At 42.9% G+C, this 12451-nt stretch overlaps 1 protein-coding gene across 2 annotated transcripts in view; it reads right to left on the bottom strand.

The window, feature by feature from the left end:
- Nucleotides 1-12051, bottom strand: part of kcnd2 (potassium voltage-gated channel, Shal-related subfamily, member 2) — a 104415-nt gene extending 92364 nt beyond the window's left edge. The window contains exons 1-2 of one of the 2 annotated variants that reach the window (XM_039667969.2): nt 11398-12051; nt 9958-11146 (exon numbers count right to left, since the gene is read on the bottom strand). In XM_039667969.2, the coding sequence (XP_039523903.1) occupies nt 9958-11069 (1112 nt within the window). In that variant the 5' untranslated portion in view covers nt 11070-11146; nt 11398-12051. The remainder of the gene's footprint in view (nt 1-9957; nt 11147-11397) is intronic. The other variant, XM_039667970.2, reaches the window with a different exon arrangement.
- Nucleotides 12052-12451: the final 400 nt, after the last annotated feature.

Below are 12451 nucleotides of genomic sequence, written 5' to 3'. Positions count from 1 at the left end.
CAACCAAGCGTAATGCATATTTCATTTCAAGTGAAGCACGTACAGACATCGCTTCCCTGTGCAGCATGTCATTTATTATCAAGACTGATGCAAACCAAAACAAAGATTTTCTCTTTGAAAACATCAAACTTTCTAATGACGCAGTGTTTACTTGTCTACATCCTCGCACACGTGCAGTTTAATTACTGCACTCTCGTGAATACCAGTATTTCTTGAGAAAAACATTTCTTTGGCCCCTTCGCCTCACGAGCCAGAACGAATAAAATGGAGCACTGTGTGTGTGTGAAAGTTTGCAAAAAAAGAAATCCTCTGAAGGTGATTCATGCATGTGTGCGGATGATAATTAGTTTACAGGAGTGATCGTCCTGGCGGGAGACACTATCAAGGCCGGACAGACGGAGTGTTTGCTGAATGTCAGGCGGTGAATAGGGTGCGATGTTTAAAACATGAGGCAACCACAGCAGTCCGCACTCGCTGTTCACTCTCGCCATCTTCCATCTCACCAATTTTGGATTAAAGAGCACAACCTGTCCTCACATATTTAGAAAGCGCTTGTCCGCAGGGAGCCGCGAGCATTCAGCACATACAGTACACATCCCGTAATTTAGGGTTTGACCACCACTGCCTTCAAGACAACCGCACACTCTATCTTCCTGACTGGCAGTTCATTACTGCGCATTTCTTGCAAACGCAAGTGTGTTTGAACACAGCATCAGATGATTACGTGCAGTGATTACGGCTTGTCGGGGGAAACAACAGAAGCAGAGTGAGGACAGTCAATGGTAAATAGTTTCTGTGTTTTCCAATGATGTGTCACGGTGACATGTAACACTCTAAACGCCACCCTCCTCCCTCCCTCTCTGTCGCTCTCCTATTACCGTCGTTCTGTCCACATTGACCTCAGCTGTCCATCTTCACTGGTTTAACTTCACTGGAGCGACGACACTATATCTACAGTACAGGACACCCGAAACAGTTAACAAGAGCGTCAAATTCACCGACCTAGATATCCTTCTACTCGGTAATTTCTCAATATACACTAAAACACCGGATTAAATTTTGGCTTGATTTTCAGGTGACAGTGTACAGCAGATTGTATCAGCGCTAAATAAATTACATTCACCGCTCGACTGGACCTAAATAAGCAATTCCAGAAGCAATCTGACGACGTCGCACTTTCAAAATAATAATACCTGACGTATCAAATGCTTTGCTAACAGCATTTCTAGAAACACACTTGATCCAATTGGCTGTTCTGATGCATCATTCTAAGGCTGCCTGTGATTTGTCAGAAATGTCAATTTCACACCAGCAGTCTTCTGTCAATCTGTCAAAATAGAGCATATGAAATGTAAAGACTACATCTTTATGGTTTTATATCAAAGAAATCCACTTAAAATCATACGATTCTAATTCGATAATAAAAAGCATGTAAAAAGAAAATGTATTTGTTCAGATTCAGAGGACATATTAGATATGTGCGTCACGTTTGAATGTCAAAGAAGATGAGAAGCGTGTGTTTAAAGTTCAGGACACCGAGCCATAATGTAATGAGACCTGTTAATTTATCCAATAGAGCTTGTGTTTCTCTGAACCCAGTCACCTGAGAAGTATTCCTGTGTGCGCATCCCCAGTACTAAAGTTATCTTGAGGTAAGACTGACGTGACACCTTCATAACCATGACATGACATATGCCTTGAATATGAATTAAGGTTTATGCATGTTTATGACAACTGTCATTAAGTTTGAATGCAAATATGACATTGCTTAAGATGTCTTTGTTATGACATCTTGGCATATGAAGTCTTCACTGGACAGTTATCATTGTAAAAACACCCACAGGAATTACATTGTTAACGCAAGAACTACAATGGCACAGCTTTAGAAACTTTAAAGCTCAAGTCACACATTTTTAATTGGAAAAAAAAATGTAAACAATCTAAACTCCAGGAATGGTCCATTGCATTACTGTCAACACAGTTTTCACAGATTCAGTGTCCAATTGTAGCATTGAACATTGCTTTAAAGCCGGCGAGTAAATCTAAATTGGGAAATGTTCGAGATTTATGACTTTTCAGTCTGTGGGTGCTCCAATTTGAAGAAATGTATAATGCCTTAAAGCAAAGAAACCAACAACAGAAGAAAAATGGGGGGATATAAGGCGAAAATAAGGAAAAGAGAGACAGGTGTGTTATAAGGTGTGTAATGGTCTATTCAAGTGTTTGTATCACAAACCATAAAACCAGTGTCTCCCTAGTTTTCTGCCTGACTTGCAGCAGTTACATGGCGTCTTCCCACCGATTCACTCCATTTGAGTCCAAACCACAAGACCAACAAATGGCCTTCCTGCCGGCTTTCTTCAGATTCACACTGAAAGGGGAAAATGTAATGCAAGGGATCTGTTTAGAGTGGACTGTACAGCATCTCTCTACCGGAAGATCTTAACTGCCCGTAACACAATGAACGAAACACAAACTCCAAACAGACAAGCAACTGTTCTAGCCTATATTCACATGAGTTCAAGAAAAAGGTCAAGTCACCATCCAAAGGTCAGTTAAGAAAGAAATATGTTTTTAAATGACACATACGAATTTAAGATCAACGGGTAAAACTGAAAATTGTTTAAGGCAACCGTCTCTATTACTTTATCTCAAGTGTAATATTAATAGCTCATCCTGCACTGTTCGTACTAGAGGCATTCTAGCTGGCGAACACAGATGAGGTTGACATTAATTACTTGTAGTCTTGATATATTTTTAAATACCTGGCTACCTCCTACAACAGCCTTGAACTTTGAAAATCTAGTTATTTACAATATATCATCCAGCAAAGTTAACGTCTGTGGCATTGCATGAAAAGAATTTGCGAAAATGGGTCAAGGTAAAAGGTCTAAAGGGAGTTCAGAAACACACACACACACATTTGCAGGATACCGCAGGCTCATTGATTCTCAGTTTGTCTTTCTCTTGTCTTGCTGCATGCTGCGAGCATGTTTGCAAGCTGTTAAAAACTGCTTTTAGATCAGTTTCAGCAGGTCATCTCGTCTGTACCTAGTGAGGCATAATCAATGCACACTGACAAAAAGCCAACTCTAGACTGATGCCGTCTTTCCTGCTGTCTTTAAACACTATTCAGTAGGGCTGTAATGTAGACACGTCCATCTATCACAGGAGATCTCCATATGAAAGGCCAAATTTGTATTCACTATCCCACTTCACTCGGTTTCTGCTATTTATGAGCCTCTTGTACGGTATTAGCAGGCTTTAGCAAAACACTCCAGCTCCCTATTGAATATCAGCCAATTCATTATTATTTTCACCCAAAATACACACTCTCTCTCGCTCACTCGTTTCCAGCATATTCATGCATGACTTCTCAAGGTGTCATGAATTTTTTTAACTATTTTATTAAAAAGAATTACTCATGCTTTAGGGTGAAAAAAATAAAAGAGAATGAACGCGCACAAGAACGAGACAGGGAAAAGAAAGCGATACACGGACTAGATTATATTACAGATTATACACAGAATTCGTTCATTCAATTAGTCCAGTGCAGGCCAGAGCACTGCACAGGAAACACACACACACACACACACATAGCAACATAATAGGAAATAGCAAGAGTCCACAATCTTAATTGCATACAAATCGAATCAGTCATGAGCTGGAGAAGATAACAGACACGTACAGTAGAAAGAGAGGAGAAGAGCAGTGGAACATGCTTATGATTGTGCTTCTGATAGACAGATTAATAAAAGGAGGTTGGATCTAGCAAATAATGGAGGATCAAGGCTGTGCCTGTATGGACTTGAGTGGAAGAATGATCTGTATGTGTGTGGTTACATTTCCCCCCTTTTTTGCTGACAAAAGTAAAACCTTGTGGTGCCAATGATATACGGTGTCTATTCATCAGTATGAAAAGTCTAAAATATGGAACAGGGTATTATTAAGAATTATATATATATATATATATATATATATATATATATATATATATATATATATATATATATATATATATATATATATATATATATATATATATATATGACATTAGTGAAGGGTTCAATTTGGTTTTCTAACATTGTACCTCAAAAAAAAAATAAAAAAAAAAATAGAAGGGATTGGGAACAAAAAATGAAACTTCAAAACGTAGTGTCACTAAATCCTCTGTACCTGGATGTGAATTTGTCTAAACATAGAGCTGATCTGATTCCAGGATTTCAATCCTGGATCTCATTCAAGCGAACATTAATCATCATGGGGGAATAAAGTCTATAATTTTGAAGTTTTACATTCCACTTACTCTCACAATATCTGTCTCAAGCAAACACTGAACAAGGGCGTACTGTATTTTGATTTCCAATCTTTTGATGTGTGCCAAGATGTGTGTGAGTGATTTAAAGCGCTTAAAACGTCTAATGCCAGTACCATTACTGCTACCACTGTTTTTTTTTTTCCCTTCTAGACAGGCCAAGTAATTAAAAAAACCCAAATGAAAAAAACTATACTTAATTGAAAGAGGAGGAGGAAGAAATCACTCTGTCCGTTACATTTAAGTGATTAAAGGCAGCCATCTGAGGAGAGCATGTCCCACTTTCAAAACGTTTTTATGGTGTTTTTTGAACTATCTCAGAGAAGGCGGATATATCCAGAACAAAACAGAGAGATAAAGCAAATAAAAATGTGGAATGAGGAAGGAAAAATATAGTAGAGAAAGAGGGAGACAGAACGAGAGTTAAGGAGAGAGACGGTAGTCCTCCAATTAGCCTCTCGGTGTGGAGTAATAGTGCGAGTATGAAATGGATGGATGAATAGAGTTAGCGCCTCTACAGCAACACCACAGGGGTTATTCCACATGACAAAGAGCCTTTAATTACCTCATTCTGGGCTCTTTATTTCCCCGTGGCTGTGCCACTGTGTAAATCTTTCAAATACAGCGTTTCTCTTGTGCACCATATTTGAGCCATGAAACATGTCATGCACATCTGTGAAACAAAAAATGCTGGTCAAAACACTCATTTTTCTTCTTCTCGGCAACCATTATATGAAATACTTATTACATTGGGGGAAAGCAGCGATCATGAACTGGACGTCTGCTGAACAGGCCAGAGGAAGTTCGTTGTGGCCAATTGCACAACCTCAAAGAGTGTTTCTCAAAGTGTTTAAAGGGATAGTACACCCGAAAAGAAAACATTTTCTCACCATCCTCATGTAATTCAAAACCAGTATAACTTCCTTTCCTTTTGTTCATTGTCAGGTTTGGAAAAACATGTGTGGGTAAATGATGACAGAATTTTAGGATAAACTAATGAGGTTCAATGAGGTTAGGGTGTATATTTCTTCTAGACCCATGTTTAGGGTTCCCCAAAGCCCAGCATTCGTGCAAAGAGTCCCGGGGGCCAATATATTCTGTTTTGGTTCATGCTTTTCTTTAAACAAAATACAATAGTAAATGGTAATCTGTGTCATGTTGATAATTTCCAATGCACTATACTGTAGGTTACACCTTTGCAGGCATCCAGTTGTGTATTAGGTGGACGCACTTGAGTGGCCCGGGATCATCAATAATACACCTGCGCCATTGCATTTCTCTGGGGCAGTCCTCTCTCTGCGTGATGCCTGCTCAAGGTGTGCTAATCAGGGTAACCCCACACCGGCATGCTCTTTCAGACACAATAATGAGTCCCTTTCACATGTTGTATCATGGCCTGACCTTACCACAACCCTGCTCAAAGATTCAATCTTTCGCTTTGAACAGAGTGTCGAAAGCCTCTTCTTTCATGCACTATGAACTTACGATCTTTTCCCGTAGAAGAAATTAAGCCTATTGCTTAACCCACGGTGACCACGATGAACATGGGAGATTAATCCACCCTGTTCTGTGTGACATATCCTGGGGAGGGGATCCATAGCCGGTGGGCGTTGAAGCCTCTGGCCCTAATTGACCTGATGCAGGGTGACTTCAGAGAGTTTAATAGACTCTCCATGCTACTCCATCAATCACTTTACAACCTCTCCGTAGGACTCTTTATGTGCCTTCATAACCCCGAAGGAAGAGGGGGGTGAGAGGATTGGAAGATGGGAGAATGAACCAAGTGAAGTGCATTTCACTGAAAAGAATGATGGGTTGTGCGGAGGATCATGGGGGCATTTCATTTACAAGACATTATCATTGTACCCGAGTGCTTTAAAGCTGATGTATTTACCCCCGTTCAGCGTTCTCACTCTCCCTCGCACTCATATCTGCATGTCTTCAGCTCTGACAGCTGCTCACTTAATAGATCCCGTTTGACGGTGCATAAGCCAATTAAAATGCTGCTGATTTAATTGAGCTGGGCAAAATCAGCCTATGCCAGAAAATGAGTCCATTAAAGAGGCGATAGGGGCCAGTGAAGCGGAGGCCATCCGTACTGTGAACCAAAGTCGCATCCCGTCCCTCGTCTCCTCCCTCTCGGCTCCAGGAAGAGCAGAACTCTGCGAGGACTGAACGTTGATGCCAGATCACAGGCAAATTAGAGATAATTAATGGATTTGTTCGGTCTCTTCACCAAATGAGTCCGAATCAGGGGTATCCATTCCTACTCCGGGAGCGCCATAGTCCAGCGGAGTTTAGCTCACACCTGAACCAGATAATCGAGGTATCTAGGACCTCTAAAAACGTACAGGCAGGTGTGTTGGAGCTTAAGTTGCGGGGAAAGTTAAGGGGGTGGTGATGGTGCAGTGGACAAGACACATGCCTTTGGTGTGAGAGACCCAATGTGCACCAATGAGCAAGACACCTAACCCCAAGTTGCTCCAGAGGGGTGTGACCTGCAATGGGCTTTATGCCCAGCTGCACTACTTCCTGAACTTCAGCCAGCTCCTTGTTTCCTGTCTGCAGTTATTGGCCAAATTGATTAATCCAGGTGTGCCTGACCTCAGTTGTCATGGCAACAATAATCAGACACACCTGAATTAATCAATTTGGCCAATAATGGCAGACAGGAAACAAGAAGCTGGCTGAAGTTCAGGAAGTAGTGCAGCTGGGCATAAAGCCCATTGTAAGTCGCTTTGGATAAAAGCGTCAGCTAAATGAATAAATGGAAATGGAAAGTGTCCCTTCAGATGCAGAATTGGACAACCCTGGACTAAAGGTATGTCACGGTCAGGACTGCACTTACTGTAGGTGAATATTATGACATTGTTGAATAAATATCTCTGGCACTTCAGAGATATTATATCAATGCGGGTTCTGTTCTCACCATCATAATATTACGCCAATTGAGAGATAACCGGCATGTCTTACATTACCAGGCGGTAAAGCTCTATGCATACTTTAAGTTTAAGCAAAGCCAGAGATAAAAGAAGTAACTTTATCTATATCAAAATGAGACCGAAATGAGCTGCAGTCCCTGGTGCATATACCCAAAACTTGGGCTAAATCTGGTTGAGGCATTCAGGTATCAGTCCTGCACGATAGAGGCTATCTTAATGGATAATTAAAATTCTCAATCATTCTCATGCAGACAGATTGAAGAAGCCTGAGCCAGCAAGTGTGAAAACCTCGGTGAAAGTCGAAATGGTCTCAGACTCCAATTGCACTTGGGTAAAGGACCATCACATGGCTTCATTACTAGTAATCCAAACCCAAAACCAGGTTCACGCAATTTAAATCAGCCGTCTCTTGTAAATCACTTCCCTTGCTCTCTGAGCCACAGATCCATCCCTGTCTTCCAGTCTGGGAAATGAGGCATTAAAAAGTGATGCATACATTTAGAGAGCCAGGCTCTTGTTCAATCAGTGCAGGTAAAGTCGTTTAGCAATGCCTGGACTGGGCTCTCACTCAAGTGTGTGTTTAAAGAGAAATGGGAAGGGAATGAGATTTCAGACATGACAAAGGGGTACTGGATGAACTCAACAAGCAAGACAAAGAGAGGATGAGATCTCGAACCTAAGAGGCAACAATCTATAACGTGAAACTTGTTTTGTTTTTTTTCCAGATAAAGCTGTAGCCACTCAAACATGAAATAGTCTCAAGACATAGCCCGGTTTGACATCCCAAGATTTGGCTATTGCTCATCACAGGATGAAGTTGACTTTGCCAGGTCAGATCTCTGCTGTAGCGACAGCCCCCCTGCGTGCTCCTCTTGATAGGCTCACTGAGGCAATGCAATAAAATCTGAAATGAGGAACAGCATGCCTGCCTGCAGAGAGAGGAGATGAGTGTATGGGCCGCATCACTGAAGCCCTGCAGCTGTGGGTCTGTTTGGAAGACAGTTCATAACCAGCTGGCTCCAACAAGTCATCATCATCTCTCCCAAACACACACACACACACACACACACTGCGTTCCTAACATTAAGACAGTGCTGAGAGTCAGCGCGTAATTTCATTTTATCATTGATGTCATCCGATTTGACAGGCAAAAAACTGCAGGACACAAATTGCACACAATGTGATTTTCTCTTTCTCTCACTCATACTGGATCTCTTTTCCCCCCTTCACTCATCTCCAAACCATTTTCTTAGGGCAATGTAGACCTGACAGTAAAGCAGAGGGGGAGTCTGTGATCCATAACTCTTTATGTATTACAAGGACATGCACATCCTCTAACAACCTTATTTTCTTATTACTGAAGGTTTGTGGTTTCTAAAGGAGGAACTTCTGACTTCAAAGACAACATTAGTCATATGTAAAGAGAAGCAGACAGTATAAAACAAGTCCCAAGCACCTATTTCAAAACTAAAACCTCAAAACCAAAAGATTCCGATCATATTTACGTTTGAAGGCTGCATCATATCAGCCAGATGCAGGCGTCAGATTGACGCTCGCAATACACGTTATGAAACACACATTAATGCTCTTCAAAGGCGTGCCGATCAAAGCACGGGATGTGTACTGGGGCATGTGGTTTGATTAATCCCCTCGAGTGTGACTCGGGACCGTGTCGGCCCGCCAGCAAAGAATTGGTCGTCTCCCGAGCAGCAGAGTGCAGCCATGGGAAGGGCATATTCAGCACCATGGATAGCACCCGCTCAGCACAGGAGGGAGGCTCAGAGAAGCCACGCTGAGGTGTCGAGTGATGAGATTAATGAATAAATAACACATCAATAGGGAATGCATTATTGTTATCGCCTTTAGTGCTTAAAGTCACATGAATCAGCCATGTCTCTCTATGTGTTCATTGACTGTGTGGAAATTACAACATTCTGCCAAAGGCACATAGAGATGGTTGGTTATAAACAATTAAGGAAGGAAAAGCCTGTGCTCAGTCTGACACTGGCGACAAATATGACGCCTTCGGAGATAAATACTATTAAAAACTCTAAAATGTAATTCCCTAGACTGTCAGAAACTGTTACTGGTTTTACATGACACAGTTGTCACAGGCAAACTGATGCCAATTTAAGTTCTTATCACCATGTGTATTCATTGTCTGCACAGCATTGCGGTTTTCCTTGCATGTTTAATGTTCATTAAAATCTTGCTGAAAGTTTTGATATATTTCATATTTTATATTAATACAATATATATTTTTTTTTTTGTAAAATACATTATAAAATATTTAGTTTAACATATAATTTTATTTTATTTATATTAATTATTAAAGCAGCAATAGAAAAGTATACAAACTACATAAAAGTCTTTAAATTGCCTGTGATGTGTGTGCATATGGCACAAAATATTGCAGAAAAAATCAAATAGCTTTATAGGTCTTGTCTTTTCCAGCAATGAGGCAGTAAAGGATGGCCTCTGTCTCACTGGCCAGATTGAGAAAGGAGAGAGACAGTCTAGAGAGGGAGTCTATTTCTTTGATTTATTTCACTTTTATTGATCTCCCCCTGCCCTTGATGTATTCTATCTCCAGCTCAACCTCTCTGACGCGTTGGTGTAAAAGGGCTGCTTTGAAGCAGTCATGACAGAAGAAGCTCATTCCCTATAGCAAGTTTGCGCATCACAACAACATCGACTCACCCGAGCGTTGTCATGGTGACGATGGTGTACCAGAAAGCCGCCGGTATGCTGGTGAACTTGCTGGAGGTGGAGCCCTTCTCTGCGTAGAACATGACGGTGGCAAAGATGATGATGGCCATGGTGAGCGAGAAGAGCAGGAAGCCCAGCTCGGACGCGCAGCTCTTGAGCGTGTACCCCAGGATGCGCAGTCCCGCGGAGTGCCGCGAAAATTTGAAAATCCGAAAGACCCTGAAGACCCTGAGGGTGACGAAGGCCCCGCTTACGTCCTCGTTGTCTGCCATGACCAGGCCTATATAGTAAGGCATGATGGCCACCACGTCAATGATGCTCATGACACTCTTGACGAACTTGTACCTGCTGGGCGCGGCGATCAGACGCAGCAGGTACTCAACAGTGAAGATCATGACGCAGGCCGTATCCAGACAGAAGAACGCGACGGCGTAGCGCTCCCCGCAAGACACCTCCTTCGCCCGGTTTTGCTCGCTGCGGCACGGGACCGTCTCCACCACGTTGGCCATCACGGAGACGGCGATGAAAAATCCCGTGACGTAATAGAACACCAGCGCCATGGTGCTCGTGTGCGGGTTCTCGAACGCGCGCCACATGGTCTCGCGGAACGACATATCCGGCGGCACCATGTCCTTGCTGTTTTCGTTCTCCTCATCGTCTTGGATCCTCTCCGTGTTCTCCCTCCTGCGATCTTTGTACTCCTCATAACAGCAGTCCCCTATTATCTCAGGAATGATGCCGAAGAAGGCCAGCTCCTCGTCATAGGCGGAGATGCACTCGTGGCGAGGGTAGTGCAGCTTCCCGGTTCGGTAGAAGTTGAGGATGTGCCTGAAGATGTCCGGGTCGCGGTCGAAAAAGTACTCGTTGGACTCCTCGTGGAAGAAGAAGTCGCGCTCCGTGCTCCCTAGTAAGGTGTCAGGGTACCTCTCCAAAGTATTCCGCCAAGTTTGAAACCTAGTGCCGCTGACGTTTAAGATAATCAGGCCGTCCTGACCTCGCCTCTTTTCCCGTGGAGGCGGCGGCATCGGGGTGCTCGCCACGGGCATCCATCCTATGGCCGCGGCGCGCGCAAACGGTAGCCACGCGGCGACTCCGGCTGCCATGCTGACCCAATGTGCGCGACCCGGTGAGACTGAAGCAGGTTTCGCGCTCACAGATCCGCCACAAACAGAAAGGACATCTGGAAAGTCACAATGCGCTGTTACTTGATGCAAAGTTCAAGGAAGACTATTTCAGAACACTGCACAGTGAGCCATAATATTTATGAAGATCAAACCATTCGAATGGCAAGGTGGAATGGAATTACTGTGAGCGCACAATGGAATGATGGTGTGTGTGCATGAAAAGACCGCCTTTTCGGACAAATACTTTTTGAATTGACCTTTTTTTTACTGTGTAACCTATTGCGCACAAGCAAGAGAAACAACTTACCTCCTCATAAATATATTTTGTTGCAAAAGTGCAGGTTTTTACACACAGATCATCAGTTATAGTCCACTTTGAATCGCTGTTCTGCCGTTACGCACAAAGTATCCGAAACGCGCTATCGGATCTGTTCTAGAGAAAATGCAACAAGTTTAGAAGTCAGGTAGATGATTCACGTTGTCCAAGGACATCCTTTTTACCGGTCAAAGCCTCTGTGTTTCACACTGACGCTTTTGAAGAAACCTGCCACAGTGGTCCTTTCATGGGAAGAGAAGACCACCCTGGCGAGTGCGCGTTCGGTGTTTCAAAAGAAGAGAATGTCACTTTCCTATCCGATTCTCTTAAATGTAATCCAATGAGCCGAGAACTGTTTCGCAGGGTCTGCCTGTAACCCGAACAAAAAGTGAACCCGCAACAAATGATTCGCTGGAAGTTGCTTCATCCGCTACCGAGGAAGATCTGTGAGTCTGCGGTGGAGCCCAAGTTGCTTCTGCTCACGGCGCATTGGAGGCGTGTCACGTGCTACGGGCATCGGTTAACACAAATGAATGTAGCACAGCCTGTGTGAATGGTGCATAATGTGCCATGAGTAGTGTTACGTTTAAATGCTTATTTATAGCATTTGATTCTCTTATGAACCCTATATTGCGCATTGTGTAAAGTTATCCAATGGCTTTCTTTGAATTATTATTAAACAGAGTTTCGCTGGAATACAGTGAAGTGTTGAATGACGAGCTCAGAGACTGGGGCAAAGCGCTGCGGATATTTTTTTTTTTTTTCACGTCTCAGGTTATTGATTCACACATCCAGCGCTGCTAGATGTGCAGAGGGGGAAGCCGCTAGATGGAGACAGTTTTCAGAGGTGAGAGACCTGTGAGAGCGAATTGATTCGAGTTATGCGAAGGTCTCTTGCTGTGACAAACACAATCTCAAAATGATCTACGTTTCAGCTCTCAATACAGTCAGCGACAAATAAGGATGCTTGAGACGATAAAGGGAGAAAATGCTGTGGCAAGTTTATTATATTGTAGCCGTGAGATTTTGCGTGGAACTGCGTCGA

This window comes from Pimephales promelas, chromosome 24, assembly GCF_988280905.1.
Source record: "Pimephales promelas chromosome 24, fPimPro1.hap1.1, whole genome shotgun sequence".
Classification (NCBI taxonomy): Eukaryota; Metazoa; Chordata; class Actinopteri; order Cypriniformes; family Leuciscidae; genus Pimephales; species Pimephales promelas.
Note: the sequence above shows the minus strand (reverse complement) of the source record. Positions and strands in the feature narration are given on the sequence as shown.